At 39.6% G+C, this 20,153-nt stretch overlaps 1 protein-coding gene across 10 annotated transcripts in view; it reads right to left on the bottom strand.

The window, feature by feature from the left end:
- Window positions 1-20,153, bottom strand: part of COMMD10 (COMM domain containing 10) — a 165,544-nt gene that overhangs the window by 115,928 nt on the left and 29,463 nt on the right. For 8 of the 10 annotated variants that reach the window (XR_006281334.1, XM_043514535.1, XM_043514536.1 and 5 more), the window contains exon 5: window positions 12,713-12,823. Coding sequence is in view for 9 of the 10 variants with exons in the window: in XM_043514535.1 (XP_043370470.1) it covers window positions 12,713-12,823 (111 nt within the window). In the remaining variant the exon portion in view is untranslated. Of the gene's footprint in view, window positions 1-12,670; window positions 12,824-20,153 lie in introns of all 10 variants that reach the window. The other 2 variants (XM_043514534.1, XM_043514537.1) reach the window with 1 other exon arrangement.

Below are 20,153 nucleotides of genomic sequence, written 5' to 3'. Positions count from 1 at the left end.
ATTAAAAAACATCTGTTTAAAATATTTCTAATGCTATCTTCTTTCCTTTAGAAAGGTCAATGGTGTTATTAAAGTTATCTAATAAAAATGACATAAGCATGAACGTAAACCTACTATGGTAAAATTATATTTTAATACAATCTGTCAAGAAAAAAATGGGTATTTACGAAAAAGTGGCATCTTGTTAGTTTTGTTTTGTATTATATTGACAACTCTGAGAGGATCACTTGTGACAAGTTTTGGGAAGTAACAGGATACCTGAAAACTGCAATATACTCAGAGATATTATCACATGAACACTACAAATAGCAATTCTAGTAGAAAAGAAAAATATGAGCAAAAAGAAAAGCCAAGGTGGCCCCATAAAGAAGTACTTAAAGAGCTAAAGGTTAAAAAGAAGTTGTATGTGAAATAGAGAAGGGGGGAAAGCAACAAGAAAGGTGAGAAAAGAAGTTAGTGGAATAAGATTTCATTTAGATAACTACAAGGTAATATGTTTGGAGAAAATAATACTAAGCAGAATACAAAATGGGAGAATGGTAGATAGGAAATGAGGATTTTCAGGTATAATTCAGGCAATATATATGTCTAATCTCACAATAAATCATGTGTATCCTTTTCTTCCATTTTGTGTTGTCTGCTCCTAATGGAATGGTGTGGCAGGAATGGCCAATGGCACTAACGGAGCCATGATCCCTGCAGAGTAAAAAGGGGGACAGATCAACCAGGCCTCTAAACCCTTCCAGGAGCTTAAACACACTCACCCCCTTAGGGAAGCGCTCGGTACAAACATTAAGGCGATATCCTGAAGATCTGTTAAACTTTTCTATGAGCTTCAATACACAAGTATCTGAGATGGCCCCAGGGGATAAAGAGGATAATCTTGAGCTATTAGAGATTAGGCCGAGATGGTTTATGGAGATTTGTCATCTGCAATTTAGGCACAACTGATGCCATAGTCTGAAAGTATAATAATACTGTATCACCTCATTTTCTACATACATAAATTATTATTTATACATTAAGAAAATGCATTTGTCTAGATTCTTTATTTTATACCTCAGGGCTTTTTCTTTTGATTACTTCTTTGTTTGCAAACCAGTATCATACCTGGCAGCACAACTATGGGAATAAGAATTATTAACTTGTATTCTTTCCACTGGTTAACTGGCTCTTCAACCATAAAGACAGTAATACCCATTAGGTCCTAGATAAATTATCAGTTTTCTACAATTTCTGAAAAAAGTCAGAATGGTAACTATTTTTATTATTTATTTAATATTTACTATTATTATATTTAAAACCAATAAAATATTCCCAAACAAATTTCTTTCAATATCTCTTTAACAAGAAAAAAATTATTAAAATTACACAAGACATTTTTAACTGCACTATGATTAAGAAATGGAGTATTTGTTGCACCTTAGAGAGGTGCCACAAGTACTCCTTTTCTTTTTGCGAATACAGACTAACACGGCTGCTACTCTGAAACCTATGATTAAGAAATGTTATAGTAAACCTACGTAAGAAATCCTTTTTAGATCCTTGTCTAAGATTTAGAAATATAATTTAACATTTTCGATCCTCACAATGTATCAGCAGGTCTCACTTTGACTCCAAGTTAAAATTTCCTTTCCATAAATAAAGCACCATCTGTAATCAGACTCCAATCCAATTTACCATAAGCTAAATGATGTTTTTGTTGTCAAGGTGATTTCATACCAGCTCTCCAGGAAAAGACAGATGAAACAAAAGGACTGAGACTAAGTGAACAATGAATCTTGTAGCAAATGAGAATACAAATTTACCAAAATTCAGATCATCCTAGTTTAATTTTAGAGTTTTAGACAGCATATTTCCTTGGCAATTAAGATACTGCAACTAATAATACAAATTAACAGAAAAAGTCCAAACAGAAGATTTCTTTCGGGGGTTTTTCTGGTATAATACTTTAAGTATTATAACTCTGAAAGTCATTTTATACCTGCCAAAAATTACTGCATTGAATACTAATCTGAGGTATTGTGTACCCTTCAACTCAGATTACCTCTGAACTACATTAAATCATAGCTGTGGAACAATACCATAGAAACATCCAAGGGTTTAAAATTATTTCTCCAGAGAGGAAAATCAAGTACCAGTTTTGAACATTAGATTCTGACAAAGGAGCTCATGTTTGAGTGATCTTTAATTTAGTTAGCTGTAGTAAATCTAAATGAATGTGCTCATACTAGTACATTTAGCAAAAATGAAAATAAAGGCAAATTTCATTTACTTTGCTCTGCATATTTTTGATTAATAGGCATTAATTTTGTAAACTGGTGCAACAGAACTCTATTGTTATATACAGATTAGAAATGTAAACACTTAGCATTTCCCACAACTACTGACTTCACAATTGATTTTGAATTTTATTTCAAAAACAGTCAAGTGCCAGAGAAGTGTAATGAAGTGAAAGAGCACTACTGCCCCCTAATGAGCTAATCTAGAAAGAAATTTCTGTAAATCATTTCCATCTCTCTCCTTCATGGAGCAACAACAGGCCATTACTTTCAAGCATGGAGGATAAATAGCATATATAAACAATTAGCCATTTTGAAATAGTAACTGGGATGCATACCAAAATTCTGCGTAAGAAGCTGCAATTACTTCTATGTATAAGTTTAGGGAGAAAATGAGAAAAGCTGTAGAACATTTAGGATGCTGAGATAAGTACTTAGCATTTTCATATACAGAACTGTGATGATGAAAAGTACTTTACAAATATTAACTAATTAAGCCTCAACACTTTTATGAATCAGGTAGATGAGTGCCTGTCTTAAAACATGTCCTATGTGATCAATAAGCCGCAAGCCAGTTGCGGTTATTCTTCAGGCCAAGCTAGATTTCTAAATTTCAGTGTTCAAAACACTACAGCTGGAGTTAGGAACTGGAGTTGGGTTTATAAAGGAAATGTGTGCCAGTGGGTTGAACAAAATAAACTGCCTTTTGAATTAAAAATAAAAAGCCACATGATCTATTGGTAAATACTAATATGTCACTATGTGGTCAGGCTGGGTGGGGAAAAAAACACTTTTGAGATATATGACTTGAGCTTTCAACAGCTACATCATACAGGCAGACTGGTTCCACAGGAATCTAATGTCAATGAACAACCCAATGGGTAAGGATTTTGTCTTTATATTTTTATAGCTGGAAACTGATGCAAAGGAATTGAGTGACTTGTCTAACGCCAAATACATGAAAGCCAGAATTAGAGCTTGAATTCTCTATTTTAAACCCTGAAAATACTGTATACAGATTATTAAAAAAGCCAAAATGAATCCACTGAACACATGGGAAAAAACTTTCAGCTGGGCCTCTACTCAACTTCTGTGTGTCCATGCATACAATTGCGCGCACACACATATACTTGTCACTACATGTCACAGTTGGAAATACTGGGCCCAACACTGCAAAGATATGAACATCTGCATACACACTTTTAACAGTCTTAACTATTAGCCAATACATGTATGTTAGGGGTAAGGCACGCTATATTAATAATGTATTATACCCAGCATGTGGGCAGATATGTTAACCAAATTATATTAGGTCTTTCCTACAGTTCTGTTCACTTTGCTCACTTATGTCAAGTAATATATATTCCACAATACTCTGCAAAACTAAATGTAGCTTTTGGTATTAGTGAATATAATACCTCTCAAAGGCAAGATCCATTGGTTCTGTGTCCTATCACAGAGTAGAAGGTATGCTGGGGTGGAATATAGTATCCAAAACAAAGATAAGAAAAGGTACACCATGGTATCAGAAAAACAAGTGTAACCCCTTTGGGGTTTAGAGAGCATAGCCCATTTAAATTTTTGTACTAAGGGGGGGAACTGCTGATTGTTCCAGGAAGAGGGAGTGCTTTTTTTTATTATTATTAATTATTATTTTGCTTGCTTGTTTGTTTTTTTTGGGGGGAGGTGTAAGGAGAGAGAGGGAGAGCAACAGGATGTGTGTCTGGGGCTCCATACAGAAGGGCTGCAGGACCTCCCAGAGTGAAAAAGCCGAGAACCTGCCCGAAGCCTGGGAGGGACAGAGCGGCCAACGGGTGACATCCCAGGACAGGAGCCAGGAGGAGTACTGTGGTAGGAAGGAACCTCCCAAGAAGGACAAACTGGAGCTGGACACAGTATCACTGCTGCCCAGAGTGGTATCGAGCTCTGAGTACTGAGACTTGTGAGTTTACATTGCGAATAAGGAAGGAGGCTGTACCTAGTTAAGTGGGGAGGCTGACTATAGCAGGGTTCAAAAAAAGAACTAGATAAATTCATGGAGGATAGGTCCATCAATGGTTATTAGCTAGAATGGGCAGGGATGGTGTCCCTAGCCTCTGTTTGCCAGAAGCTTGGAATGGGTGACAAAGAATGGATCTAGGGTTGCAAGATGACCAGTTTTTGACAGGAACACCTCGTTGAAAAGGGATCCTGGCAGCTCCAGTCAGCACCACTGACCTGGCCGTTAAAAGTCCACTTGGCAGCACAGCGGGGACTAAGGCAGGATCCCTGGCTGCTGTGGCTTTGCGTGGCTTCTGGAAGCAGCGGCAAGTCCTCTGGCTCCTACGTGTAGGGGCAGCCAGGGAGTCCTCATGCTGCCCCCTCCCCAAGTGCCAGCCCCACAGCTCCCATTGCCTGGGAACTGCAGCCAATGGGAGCTGCGGGAGTGGCACCTGCAAACAGGGCAGTGCACAGAGCTTCCTGGACGTGCCTCTACGCAAGAGCCAGAGGGGGGACGTGCCGCTGCTTCCAGGAGCTGCTTGAGATAAGCGCCACTCAGAGCCTGCACCCCTGACACCCTCCCGCGCCCCAACTCCTTCCCCCAGCCCTGACCCCCTCCCGCCCTCCGAACCCCTTGGTCCCAGCCCTGAGCAATCCTGCAGCTGATAACATTAGCTACAAAACGTTTTAGGACAAAAAAAGTGAAAAAGAATACAATATCCAGTTTCTTCTGGAAGAATTTAAACAAGAAGAATATAATTATGCAGGTCTGAATTTGGCCAGGACATAGTCTTATCACCCTATTCTTCTGATAAGTGCTATGGGGTCTTTAATGACTACAAACATGATCCTGGTTTTACATCTCAACCAAAAAATCAGCATATCCAACAGTACAGTGCTCCACTAAAATAAAGCATACGCATTGGTTCTGCACCTCCTCAAAAAGATCTTCACTTGATTCACAAATACAAGTACCTGCAGCACCTGCATTTCACTTAGTGATCTCCCATCTAAATAATGACCAAGCCTGACCCCATGTGACTTTAATATAGGACAAACCATAGCTCAAGGTGGCATGGTTGGATGCATTAGGATCCATTCTGTCTCTCTGCCATAATGTACGAAATCTTAATAAATTCACTTCTTTTATTAAAAGGGTTACTTACTCTTATCATCAAAACAACAACAAAACTTCAAGAGAAACTATTTATTAAGAGGGAATATTCCTTTATAGCAGCCGTGCATGTTTTTCCAGTGTTTTCTTTTAGTCATTTTTTGTAGCTGCATTTTTACATATATTGCTCATTACGACTTGTATACAAAATGCTATCTGTTTTCTGTATTAAGATTTTTAAAATTCACCCTCATGCAATCTACTGTTTTTTCTAACAACAAAAAACTCTGTTACAGGCACCAGTTTAAGGCACCAAAAAGACCAAGGGCCTAAGTCTCCTTATTTACTCCAGTGTAAGTCAGGAGTAACTCTATTCAATCATTCCAGGGTACAAAATATATTGGAAGGACAGAACAGGTCGGGGGGGAGGGGGGAGGAAGAAGAGTGGCACTATATGTGAAACAAAATGTAGAATCAAATGAAATAAAAATCTTAAATGAATCCACATGTTCCACAGACTATCTATGGATAGTAATTCCATGCTGTAATAAGAATATAACAGTAGGGATCTATTATCGACCACCTGACCGGGACAGTGATAGTGATGATAAAATGCTAAGGGAGATTAGAGAGGCCATCAAAATAAAGAACTCAATAATAGTGGGGGATTTCAATTATCCCCATATTGACTGGGTACATGTCACCTCAGGATGAAATGCAGAGACAAAATTTCTCGATACTTTAAATGACCGCTTCTTGGAGCAGCTGGTTCAGGAACCCACAAGGGGAGAGGCAACTCTCGATCTAGTCCTGAGTGGAGCCAGGATCTGGTCCAAGAGGTAACTATTACAGGACTGCTTGGAAATAGTGACCATAATATAATAACATTTAACATTCCTGTGGTGGGAAGAACACTTCAACAGCCCAACACTGTGGAATTTAATTTCAGAAAGGGGAACTATGCAAAAATAGGGCAGTTAGTTAAACAGAAATTAAAAGGTTTCAGAGTAGCAGCCGTCTTAGTCTGTATTCGCAAAAAGAAAAGGAGTACTTGTGGCACCTTAGAAACTAACAATTTTATTTGAGCATAAGCTTTCGTGAATTAAAAGGTACAGTGACTAGAGTGAAATCCCTGCAAGCTGCATGGACACTTTTCAAAGACACCATAATAGAGGCTCAATTTAAATGTATACTCCAAATTAAAAAACACAGTAAAAGAACTAAAAAGAGCCACCGTGGCTTAACAACCATGTAAAAGAAGCAGTGAGAGATAAAAAGGCATCTTTCAAAAAGTGGAAGTCAAATCCTAGTGAGGTAAATAGGAAGAAGCTTAAACACCGTCAAATTAAATGTAAACATGTAATAAGAAAAGCCAAAAAGGAGTTTGAAGAACAGCAAGTCAAAAACTCAAAAGGTAATAACAAAATGGTTTTTAAGTACATCAGAAGCCTGCTAAACAACCAGTGGGTCCCCTGGAAAATGGAGATACAAAAAGAGCACTTAAAGATGATAAAGCCATCACAGAGAAACTAAATGAATTCTTTGCTTCAGTCTTCACGGCTGAGGATGTTAGGGAGATTCCCAAACCTAAGCCGTCTTTTGTAGGTGACAAATCTGAGGAATTGTCACAGATTGAAGTATCACTAGAGGAGGTTTTGGAATTAATTGAGAAACTTTACAGTAACAAGTCACCGGGACCAGATGCCATTCACCCAATAGTTCTGAAAGAACTCAAATGTGAAATTGTGGAACCATTAACTATGGTTTGTAACCTGTCTTTTAAATCAGCTACTGTACCCAATGACTGGAAGATAGCTAATGTAATACCAATATTTAAGAAGGGCTCTGGAGGTGATCCTGGCAATTACAGACCAGAAAGTCTAACGTCAGTACCGGGCAAATTAGTTGAAACAATAGTAAAGAATAAAATTGTCAGACACATGGAAGAACATAAATTGTTGCGCAAAAGTCAACATGGTTTCTGTAAAGGGAGATCATGTCTTACTAATCTATTAGAGTTCTTTGAGGGGTTCAACAAACATGTGGACAAGGGGGATCCAGTGAATATAGTGTACTTAGATTTCCAGAAAGCCTTTGACAAGGTTCCTCACCAAAGGCTCTTACATAAATTAAGTTGTCATGGGATAAGAGAGATCTTTTCATGGATTGAGAACTGGTTAAAAGACAGGGAACAAAGGGTAAGAATAAATGGTAAATTTTCAGAATGGAGAGGGGTAACTAGTGGTGTTCCCCGAGGGTCAGTCCTAGGACCAATCCTATTCAACCTATTCATAAATGATCTGGAGAAAGAAGTAAACAGTGAAGTTGCAAAGTTTGCAGACGATACTAAACTGCTCAAGATAGTTAAGACCAAAGCAGACTGTGGAGAACTTCAGAAAGATAACACAAAACTAAGTGACTAGGCAACAAAATGGCAAATAAAATTTAATGTGGATAAATGTAAAGTAATGCACATTGGAAAAAATAACCCCAACTATACATACAATATGATGGAGGCTAATTAGCTACATCTTGTAGTCATTGTGGATAGTTCTCTGAAGACGTCCACGCAGTGTGCAGCGGCAGTCAAAAAAGCAAACAGGATGTTAGGAATCATTAAAAAAATGGACAGAGAATAGGACGGAGAATCTTATTGCCCTTATATAAATCCATTGTACACCCACATCTTGAATACTGCGTACAGATGTCGTCCCCTCATCTCAAAAAAAATATACTGGCATTAGAAAAGGTTCAGAAAAGGGCAACTAAAATGATTAGGGGTTTGGAACGGGTCGCATAAGAGGAGAGATTAAAGAGGCTAGGACTTTACAGCTTGGAAAAGAGGAGACAAAGGGGGGATATGATAGAGGTATACAAAATCATGAATGGTGTGGAGAAAGTGAATAAGGAAAAGTTATTTACTTGTTCCCATAATATAAGAACTAGGGGCCACCAAATGAAATTAATGGGTAGCAGGTTTAAAACAAATAAAAGGAAGTTCTTCTTCACTCAGCACACAGTCAACCCATGAAACATCTTGCCTGAGGAGGTTGTGAAGACTAGGACTATAATAGGGTTTAAAAGAGAAGTGGATAAATTCCTGGAGGTTAAGTCCATTAATGGCTATTAGCCAGGATGGGAAAGGAATGGTGTCCCTAGCCTCTGTTTGTCAGAGGTTGGAGATAGATGGCAGGAGAAAGATCACTAGATCATTACCTGTTAGGTTCACTCCCTCTGGGGCACCTGGCATTGGTCAAAAGAAAAAGGAGTACTTGTGGCACCTTAGAGACTAACAAATTTATTAGAGCATAAGTTTTTGTGAGCTACAGCTCACTTCATCGGATGCATTTGGTGGAAAAAACAGAAGGGAGACTGATATACACACACACAGAGAACACGAAACAATGGGTTTATCATACACACTGTAAGGAGAGTGATCACTTAAGATAAGCCATCACCAGCAGCGGGGCAGGGGAAAGGAGGAAAACCTTTCATGGTGACAAGCAAGGTAGGCTATTTCCAGCAGTTAACAAGAATATCTGAGGAACAGTGGGGGGGTAGGGGGGGAGAAATAACATGGGGAAATAGTTTTACTTTGTGTAATGACTCATCCATTCCCAGTCTCTATTCAAGCCTAAGTTAATTGGATACAATTTGCAAATTAATTCCAATTCAGCAGTCTCTCGTTGGAGTCTGTTTTTGAAGCTTTTTTGTTGAAGGATAGCCACTCTTAGGTCTGTGATCGAGTGACCAGAGAGATTGAAGTGTTCTCCAACTGGTTTTTGAATGTTATAATTCTTGACGTCTGATTTGTGTCCATTCATTCTTTTACGTAGAGACTGTCCAGTTTGACCAATGTACATGGCAGAGGGCATTGCTGGCACATGATGGCATATATCACATTGGTAGATGCGCAGGTGAACGAGCCTCTGATAGTGTGGCTGATGTGAATAGGCCCTATGATGGTGTCCCCTGAATAGATATGTGGACAGAGTTGGCAACGGGCTTTGTTGCAAGGATAGGTTCCTGGGTTAGTGGTTCTGTTGTGTGGTGTGTGGTTGCTGGTGAGTGTTTGCTTCAGATTGGGGGGCTGTCTGTAAGCAAGGACTGGCCTGTCTCCCAAGATCTGTGAGAGTGATGGGTCGTCCTTCAGGATAGGTTGTAGATCCTTGATGATGCGTTGGAGAGGTTTTAGTTGGGGCCTGAAGGTGATGGCTAGTGGTGTTCTGTTATTTTCTTTGTTGGGCCTGTCCTGTAGTAGGTGACTTCTGGGTACTCTTCTGGCTCTGTCAATCTGTTTCTTCACTTCAGCAGGTGGGTAGTGTAGTTGTAGGAATGCATGATAGAGATCTTGTAGGTGTTTGTCTCTGTCTGAGGGGTTGAAACAAATGCGGTTATATCATAGAACTTGGCTGTAGACAATGGATCGTGTGGTATGATCTGGATGAAAGCTAGAGGCATGTAGGTAGGAATAGCAGTCAGTAGGTTTCCGATATAGGGTGGTTATGTGACCATCGCGTATTAGCACCGTAGTGTCCAGGAAGTGAATCTCTTGTGTGGACTGGTCCAGGCTGAGGTTGATGGTGGGATGGAAATTGTTGAAATCATGGTGGAATTCCTCAAGGGCTTCTTTTCCATGGCTCCAGATGATGAAGATGTCATCAATGTAGCGCAAGTAGAGTAGGGGCATTAGGAGACGAGAGCTGAGGAAGCGTTGTTCTAAGTCAGCCACAAAAATGTTGGCATACTGTGGGGCCATGCGGGTACCCATCGCAGTGCCGCTGATTTGAAGGAATACATTGTCCCCAAATGTGAAATAGTTATGGCTGAGGACAAAGTCACAAAGTTCAGCCACCCGGTTAGCCATGACATTATCGGGGATACTGTTCCTGACGGCTTGTAGTCCATCTTTGTGTGGAATGTTGGTGTAGAGGGTTTCTACATCCATAGTGACTAGGATGGTGTTTTTAGGAAGATCACCAATGGACCGTAGTTTCCTCAGGAAGTCAGTGGTGTCTCGAAGATAGCTGGGAGTGCTGGTAACGTAGGGCCTGAGGAGGGAGTCTACATAGCCAGACAATCCTGCTGTCAGGGTGCCAATGCCTGAGATGATGGGGCATCTAGGATTTCCACGTTTATGGATCTTGGGTAGCAGATAGAATACCCGAGGTCGGGGTTCCAGGGGTGTGTCTGTGCGGATTTGTTCTTGTGCTTTTTCAGGGAGTTTCTTGAGCAAATGCTGTAGTTTCTTTTGATAACTCTCAGTGGGATCAGAGGGTAATGGCTTGTAGAAAGTGCTACTAGGCAGCTCTCCAACACCACTGGGGTATTCTGTCTGCCCCCCAATCTGAAGCAAATACTCACCAGCAACCACACACCACACAACAGAACCACTAACCCAGGAACCTATCCTTGCAACAAAGCCCGTTCCCTGAATAGCTATGTGGACAGAGTTGGCGACACCATCATAGGGCCTAATCACATCAGCCACACTATCAGAGGCTCGTTCACCTGCGCATCTACCAATGTGATATATGCCATCATGTGCCAGCAATGCCCCTTTGCCATGTACATTGGTCTAACTGGACAGTCTCTACGTAAAAGAATGAATGGACACAAATCAGATGTCAAGAATTATAACATTCAAAAACCAGTTGGAGAACACTTCAATCTCTCTGGTCACTCGATCACAGACCTAAGAGTGGCTATCCTTCAACAAAAAAGCTTCAAAAACAGACTCCAACGAGAGACTGCTGAATTGGAATTAATTTGCAAACTGGATACAATTAACTTAGGCTTGAATAGAGACTGGGAATGGATGAGTCATTACACAAAGTAAAACTATTTCCCCATGTTATTTCTCCCCCCCTACCCCCCCACTGTTCCTCAGATATTCTTGTTAACTGCTGGAAATAGCCTACCTTGCTTGTCACCATGAAAAGTTTTCCTCCTCCCTCCCCGCTGCTGGTGATGGCTTATCTTAAGTGATCACTCTCCTTACAGTGTGTATGATAAACCCATTGTTTCGTGTTCTGTGTGTGTGTGTGTGTGTGTGTGTGTGTGTGTGTGTGTGTGTGTGTGTGTGTGTGTGTGTGTGTGTGTGTGTGTGTGTGTGTATATATATCAATCTCCCCTCTGTTTTTTCCACCAAATGCATCCGATGAAGTGAGCTGTAGCTCACGAAAGCTTATGCTCTAATAAATTTGTTAGTCTCTAAGGTGCCACAAGTACTCCTTTTCTTTTTGCGAATACAGACTAACACGGCTGCTACTCTAAAACCTGGCATTGGTCACTGTCAGTAGACAGGATACTGGGCTGGATGGACCTTTGGTCTGACTCAGTACGGCCATTCTTATGTTCTTAAGTTAGAGGAGTTATTGTGATTTAAAGTAGGTCTGAGAGCAGAATCAGGTCCCTGAAGTAAACTTTTCCTCCTTTTTTTTTAAATCTACTTTTTCACTAACACAGATTAAGGTAGAGACCACAAAAGTTGGGGAAAGGTTACTTTCCACTGGCAAGATGAGGTAATCCTATCCTAAAATATGCAAAACCAGTAGATCTTGCTATCAAGCATAAACAAAACATTATTTATATTACTTTGGGATTTTTTAAAATTTACTTTCCATATTAGTCAGACTTTGCCTATATTAAGGTTTACCCACCACTGTGGATAAGTCAATGCAATGGATCAATTCAAACCAGTAGCAAAATATACAACATAAATGTAAAAAGTGGGTTCCATTGACGTAGCATGTCAGTTTCAAACTGAAATAAGATCCACCAACACAACCCAAGGTTTACATTGGTGCAGCATATTTACATCAGTGGCTGTCTCAGTGTAGCTAAACCAATGGCTAAATACCACATCGTAGATAAGACTGTACAATTAAAAATGTAAAGACCCTAGCTCTCCACTGTCATTCATACCTGTACAGTGGTCTTAGAACACATGCATAAAGATTTGATAAAATCTCAGCCCTACTTCGACAAAGTATAAAATAGAAGGCAGTGAAAACCATATGCAAAATATTTAAGAGTTATCAATCATGAGGTACATCATATACAGTAACCATACCCCATGGCATGTCCTGTCAATACCTTTATAGTACAAAGAACTGCTTATATGGCATTCAACCTCAAAACCTATTTAATGCAAATAACAATACGTCAATTCTTTATTAATTCCAGTTGCTTAAATTAAATTACCTTTAAAAAAATAAATGTAAACACTGCTGTGAGATTAATGACAATCAGTCGAGCTAGTTATAGTCTTAGAACCTTAAAATAAGAATACAAAAATTCCTAAGTTCACTCTGCCAGGCAGTGGCTTTCCTACCTTTGAATCTTCATTGCTCATTCCAAGTTCTAATACAGCTTGAGGAGATTTCAGTTTAGCTTGGGTAGACTGAGCCATCTGAAGGTTAAGCTGCCATCCAATTGTCTCAAGCTATAAAACACAAGTTCAAATTAGAATCAGTTGCTGCAGAAGCAATAAAAAGGTGAGCTTTCAACATTTCTCAGTAGTCTGTGTCAATGAACATGAATGGCCAAGCTCTACGTAGGCATTAGGGTTCCTATGCAAAGCACATTCTGCAAATTCTCCCTCAACTATATAATGTGGCTTGTTTAAAATTAATCTGCAAAAACATCCTTTAAATATTGTTTATTATATGGTAATTGTGACAGCCTTGAGGGTAAAGGTCTGATATGTTCAAGTAAATCATTGTATTCCTAAAATTACAGAGGACAGTGACTTGCACTGATTCCTGCACAATTGGGAAGCAATTTATAAATCAAATCTAAAAATAAATGATTTTCAAAGGTGCTGACTCCCTGAGTTCCCATTTACATTCTGTTTTATACTTAGATTTCCTTTCCAAAAATAGAATCTTAATGGAAAATGTGGTCTGCTTTGGAAAGTGACTAAATAAAAATGGCAAATTCTTAATCAGCAGGTCCACACCCTGTGTGCATTCCATCATGCCTGCCAATATTCATGACAAAAATTATTCTGTGTTACTTTCCACTCCTGTTAACACTGCAGAACCAAAACAGCTAATAGTGTGACCTGCAAAGTCTGTTCCTTCTTCAGTAACGAACAAAATGCACATAAAAGGAAACCACACACAAAATACACTCTATATCACTTTTAAGTCAAGGACCTAAAGTGATTTACAAAAATTAGCAAGTTATGCATCACAATATCCCCTTGTAAGGGAGGTATTACTATATAAGCCACAGAACTAGGGGGCTTTCAGGAACCAATATTTCTGGCTATAGGAGAAGAGAAGAAAACTGAAGGGCTGTTACCTGCTGACAGGTTTAATTAGCATAATTATCACCTGCTTCAAGTTAGTCTTATAAAGTTTTTTTAATTCTATTTGGAATTTTTTTTATGTTTTGTTCATAGGCTTTAAATTGGTTATGGAACTAAATATATTAAATGACAAAAATCTTAGTTAATCTAGAGTTAAGATTGTCCAGTGATAGCTTCTGCCCTTCCAGAATGTCAAGTTCGGCAAAACTAAAACTTCTGAAAACAGGAAATACAGAATTAAGGTAAATGCCCACACAACCTTAACTCTGCCCCCAGTAGCCACTGGGAATGGTCTCCGTATAGTCCAGATACATTCACATTTACGTGTAACTATTGGATGGGAAAGGAATAAGTTGGAGCTTCTTAGAAGAACTAAGATTGTGTACGGTAAGTGAATTAATTAAATTAATTCCATCAATTAAAGTGAAAAAGCAGTGGGAATGTGTGTGTTATAGGCACTATGGGACATTGCTCAAAGAGGGCAGCATTAAGGTTGCATAGGAGTTACCTTAACTTTGTATTTCCTAATTTTCAACAGTTTGAGTTTTGCTGAATATGATGTTCTGGAAAGGCATGAGCTGTCACCCAGCAACCTTAACGCTGCATTAACCAAGTTTTTTGCCATTTAATTTCCTAGCTTTTTAAAAAAGAAAGAGAAATGTTTGTTGGTAGGAGCTTATAGTCATTTAGATAGTTCTATTTCTCACCTAGGTTTTCAGCCGATATACTACTGTGGCTAGGTAATAATGAAAAGACCCAGCTTTTATATAGGGCTTTTCATCTCGAAGTATTTTACTTCGTCATCCCCATTTTACAGATGGGAAACTAAGGCACAGAGAAGGGAAGTCATTTGCCCAAGGTCACCTGGCAGGCCACTGGCAGAGCTAGGAATAATCCCAATACAGAAGTGATTTCAGTAGACCACATGATTGCTATGCGACTCCTGAGTTTTCCTCACGTCTCCTGTACATTTTGTTACAGTGGAATGGGGATAATGGTTATGCTTTGACATGCTTGCAGTGTGTATTTGCTAACAGGGCTGTTGAGAGAACTCTCATCCATGGTCTAGGCCTCAAAACCTTGACAGTTTTACTACAGGATTGTTTCAGTAACTTTAAGTGTGAGAGACGACTGGTGTCTGCATGCTACCTTGGTTAAGAAGCCTCAGCTTCACATTGAGCTGGATTCCTCACTCCCACTACCTGCAGCCAGATGGAACAACATTAAGGGAGTCCAATGTTTTCGTTTAAATTTCTTAGAATTGTAAGTGTCAATAGGGTTTTAAGGGGGAGCTTGAGCCAAATGTTTGTTTTATTTTTAAAAAGGGACCTCTAGCAGTAAACTAAACATCATGTTGTCTTAGAAATGCAGATTTATGGCTTTTACTTCATTCCTAATTCACACTTATTTTGGAATATTGCAGACATCTTAGAACGCACACAATAAATACTGCAACACAATAGTCTAAGTTAACAATGCAATATAAGCCCTAACTTTTCTTATATTGGTTTACTTTAAAATTACTTTGTTTTTGGTAAGATTCATGGGGGGGAGGGGTTATTTTAATATAGCTGTATAAGAACAATATTTGATTAATAGACTATGTTGTCTGACCCTTCAAATGGTTTGCCTATTTATTTTCTTGAAAGGGAAAACAGAACATATATTTTGCCATGGTTTTGTTTATTTGGAAGATGTTCAAAATTCTGAAATAGTAACTAAACCTTTTGTGAGTGGTAACAAGATTTCTGTACAATACTTATTTCCGAGTCACAGTACTTGCCAACAATTAAGTGGCACAACTTTTAGGATTAATTTTTCCAAAGGATAAAAAGACATTTAAATTTTTTTCATTTCTAATATAATATTTACTATAATGACCCAAAAAGGTTTGAACGATTTTCCAGTATCCACAATCTACTGTGATGTTTTAATGTAATGGCTCAGAGGTAATTCCTTGGATTTTAAAAAAACAAACAAAAATAGTCCTCTTAATTTATGAAAATAAATACATGAGTTCAGTTACTGTAGACTTTAGGCATCTTTTCACAGTTCCTCATCAGCATACTTTATACATTTATATATTATATATATACACATATACACACACATTTATAGATATTCTACATATATATACACACACATTTATATGAAGAAAAGCTAGCCCCTCTCTCTCTAATTTAAAGATAAATATAGTGGACGTTTTATTTTGCTACATAATGTCTTACTGGTAGCACTAACATTTATCAAGTTTTAGCTCAACATTTTTATTAAAAAAAAAAATCACATTTTCAGGTCTGTAAACTAACGAGGTATAAATAGAAGATGGGGGGAAGGCAGTCAATATCACTAATACAAGTTAGCATTTATGGAACATCTTCAGCTCAGTTCCTCTAGTACTACTGAACATGACTCAAAGCAATTCAGAAGTGGGGAACCTTTGAACTACCTTTGCAATCCCCTGATCCTGGAGCCATTTTGCACCTTGTTGGCTCCCCAGGAGGTCATCATGGTAGCTGAAGACCAACAAGCTTAAAGGAACACAGCCACACCCCCTACACACCAGCTTGTGGAAAGCCTGCCTATGTGCAACTTAAATGCCATTAAAGTACTATTTTCAGGGCTTACGTGGTAGATAAGACTTACGTGGATTCTCTGTACAGCATGGATTTTACCCACTGAAAACAACGCCCACAAAGTTAATGTTTGCAGTCTTTTGTATACTGTTGCCTCCACAACTCAAATTAACTTATTTGTAAAATTACCATGAATCAGGAAAGACACTTCTGTTCAACTCACTTGTTTGTACTATGATTTAATGAAAGATAAACTGAAGGAGTGTTGCATTAACATCTAATAAAACTGGAGAGAGCTGTTTTGGTTACAGGACAGATTCATAACGAATTTTATTAATTTTGACAAATAGCACAGCTACTAATAGGAAAGATGTTTCAGAGTAGCAGCCATGTTAGCCTGTATTCGCAAAAAGGAAAGGAGTCCTTGTGGCACCTTAGAGACTAACAAATTTATTTGAGCATAAGCTTTCGTAAGCTACAGCTCACTTCATCGGATGCAACCAATGAAAGAAATAGGAAAGAACTATCCATATCAAACTAAAGCATATTCAGAAGCCAACCTAACTCATAATACTATGATGGCATTAATCAAAAGTCATCTTAGCATAAGCGTACAAACTACACAGCGGATACCATGCACCATCTTCAGAGGCTAGTGGCTGAAAATCTACCATCATTTCAGGCAGGAAAAGGTTTCAAGTCATCAGTTCCCGCAATAAACTAAGCTTACCTTCAGCAACAGGCTCCCTTCCCTAACAGACTCCTGATCTACTTCCACTGGATTCCCTGTCCCCAACATATCGCCAGAGTAGTTGAGATGCTGAACGATATTTCGCTGTCCAGGTAACCTTATTTTGAATTAAATTGAAACAACTGAAAACAGCAGTATAGAATCATAGAAATGTAAAACTGGAAGGGACCTTAATAAGACATATAGTCCAGTCCCTTGCACTGAGGCAAAGTATTATCTAGACCAGCGGTTCTCAACTAATTTATCATTGTGGGCCGCGTATGCAGCCTGCCCCGGACCCTAGATCCCCAAGTCTGCAGGGCCTGGTAGCAGCCCGCCCCGAACCCCTGAGCCTGCGGGGCCGGGTGGCAGCCCGCCCCGAACCCCTGAGCCTGCGGGGCCGGGTGGCAGCCCGTTCTGGATTCCTGAGACTACAAGGCCCGCCCTGGACCCAAGATTCTGTGGGGCAGGGCGGCAGCCCCGCCCAATCCCGGATTTCTGACCTTGCAGGGCCGGGTGGAAGCCCACCCTGGTCCCCTGTTGTGTGGGGCTGGGCGGCAGCCCGTCCTGGACCCCACATCCATGAGTTTGTGGGGCCAGGCAGCAGCCTGCCCCAACTCCAGATCCCTGCTGTGAGGGGGTAGGCGGCAGCCTGGACCCCAGATCCCATGCAGCCGGCTGACAGACCCAACCCCACCGGGCAGCCTGGACTCTGCTTAATTACCCTATCAGGACTTTTTCCTAATGTCCAACCTAAACTGCCCTTGCTGCAATTTAAGCCAATTAGTTCTTGTCCTCTCCTCAGTGGTTAAGGAGAGCAATTTATCACCCTCCTCTTTATAACAACGTATCACATACTTGAAGACTCTTTCATGTTCTCTCCTCCCCCAGTATTCTCTTCTCCCGATTAAACAAACCCTATTTTTTTCACTCTTTCCTCAGAGTTCATGTTTTCTAGACCTTCATCATTATTGTTGCTCTTCTCTGCACTCTTTCCAATTTGTCCACGTCTCCTCCAGAGTGTGGTGCCCAGAACTGTACACAATACTCAAGCCTTATCAGTGCTGAGTAGAGTGGAAGAATTACTTATCACGTATTGCTTATGACATTCCTCCTAATTCATCCCACATTGTTTGCATTTTTTGCAACAACATCACATTATCAACTCATATTTAGTTTGTGATCCATTGAAACCTCCAGATCCTTTTTTGCAGTACTCCTTCCTAGGCAGCCATTTCCCACTTTGTATTTGTGCAATTGATTATTCCTTCCTAAGGGTAGTACTTCGTATTTGTCCTTACAGAATAGCATCCTATTTATTTCATACTATTTCTCCAGTTTAATCAAGATAATTTTGAATTTTAATTTTGTCCTCCAAAACTTGCTATCATCTGCAAACTTTATATATGTACTCTCTATGCCATTATCCACTCATTTAAGGAGATATTGAATAGAACTGGACCCCGGACAGATCCTTTCGGAACCCCACTTGATATGCCCTTCTAGATTGATTGTGAACCACTGATAACTACTTTCTGAATATGCTTTTCCAACAAGTTGTGCACCCACCTTATAGTACGTTCATTAAGGTTACGTTTCTCTAGATTGTTTATGAGAAGGTCATGTGAGACAGAATAAAAAGCCTTACTAAACTCAAGATATATCACATCATCTGCTCCCCTCCCACCCCGCACCGATCTTGTTAACATGTGAAAAGAGGATATTAGATTGGTTTGACATGATTAGTTATTGACAAATCCATACTGACTGTTATTTACCACCTTATTTTCTTCTAGCTACTTACAAATTGATTGTTTGATTATTTGCTCCATTATTTTTCCAAGTACCTAAATTAAGCTGACTGGTCTCTAATTCCCTGGGTTGTCCTTATTCCCCTTTTTTATATGTAGTTACTATATTTGCCCTTTTCCAGGCCTCTGGGATCTCTCCCATCCTCCAAGACTTTCTATATTGTGTTCTGAATGAGAAGTGCTGTTCTTTTTATTTTATATTTCTGAGTGAGTGATTTTGAGATGGCTAAAGAAAATCAAAGAAGAGCAAAATGCTCTTCTGGCCCAGCAATCCAGGCTAAAATGGAAATCCATGAAAGAGAAAATAATCCTCATTCTAACTATATTTCCCTTCACATCTGCATTAGTCATCATCTCCTGTTGTGCTGCATCTATATTAGACAAACTATCTGAGGCAGAGATATGTCATTTCATATTTGTCTGTAAAGCATCATGTACAACAGTGGCAATGTACAATGGTAATATGAAATGTTTTCTCTTCAAGCTCCTCTCCCAGTGCAGACACTACCACCTGGACAGACGATTTAAATGAAGCCTGAGACACCTGCCAAATATAGGCAAGATTCTCCCACTATCTGCCAGGGAAGGCGCAAGAAAGGACTGTGAAGGATGTTCAACTTGAGAGTGGTGGAACACTGGATGTCCATGACAGAGACACACTCAGGGTTGCAGCTGAGAGTGTGGAGAACAGGGTCAGATGTGCCAATCAGAAACTGAGCTGGAGATGAAATCAGGGTAAATTCTTGGTAAGAAGTACAATTTGAGAGGAAGAGAAGGAGCGTTACGGCCGAAGAAAGAACTGGGCATGCAAGCAGACACTCAAAGCGGGTAATGAAACATCTTATGTCACTTCCCTGTATTGCTGTGACAGTCTGTATTCCTCTGTTCACCCTCTCTACAAGACTAAGTTAAATTCTGTACAAATCATATATGAAAACTCATGATCTGCTGATCATTTGTATCCTGGTAAAATATGTCTGGCAACATTGTACATAAGGATATAAAATTCCACTGAATAACGTTAGCAAGACATGTTCCAACATATTCTGGAGGGCAGTCACAAACAAGTTCCCCAGAAACAAAATGCTAGCCAACCCCTCAGCTAGGGTCAACAAGATCAAATGGACCATCACCTAATTAAGTGGCCATTCTTCGGCAGGAGAGAGGGGGTGGGCAAATTTGTCAAAGCTGCAGCTTAAACTCTGTCTCCTGAACATCAGCTGGAGATGATTTTTGCACAAGAGAATCATCTCTCCCTTGTTGTCTACCCACGGCATCAACAACACCTGAAGAACAAAAGCAGCAGCATTGTACTGGGGAAGGAGGGAGGAAATCCTGATTGA

Source organism: Dermochelys coriacea, chromosome 5 (genome assembly GCF_009764565.3).
Source record: "Dermochelys coriacea isolate rDerCor1 chromosome 5, rDerCor1.pri.v4, whole genome shotgun sequence".
Classification (NCBI taxonomy): domain Eukaryota; kingdom Metazoa; phylum Chordata; order Testudines; family Dermochelyidae; genus Dermochelys; species Dermochelys coriacea.
Note: the sequence above shows the minus strand (reverse complement) of the source record. Positions and strands in the feature narration are given on the sequence as shown.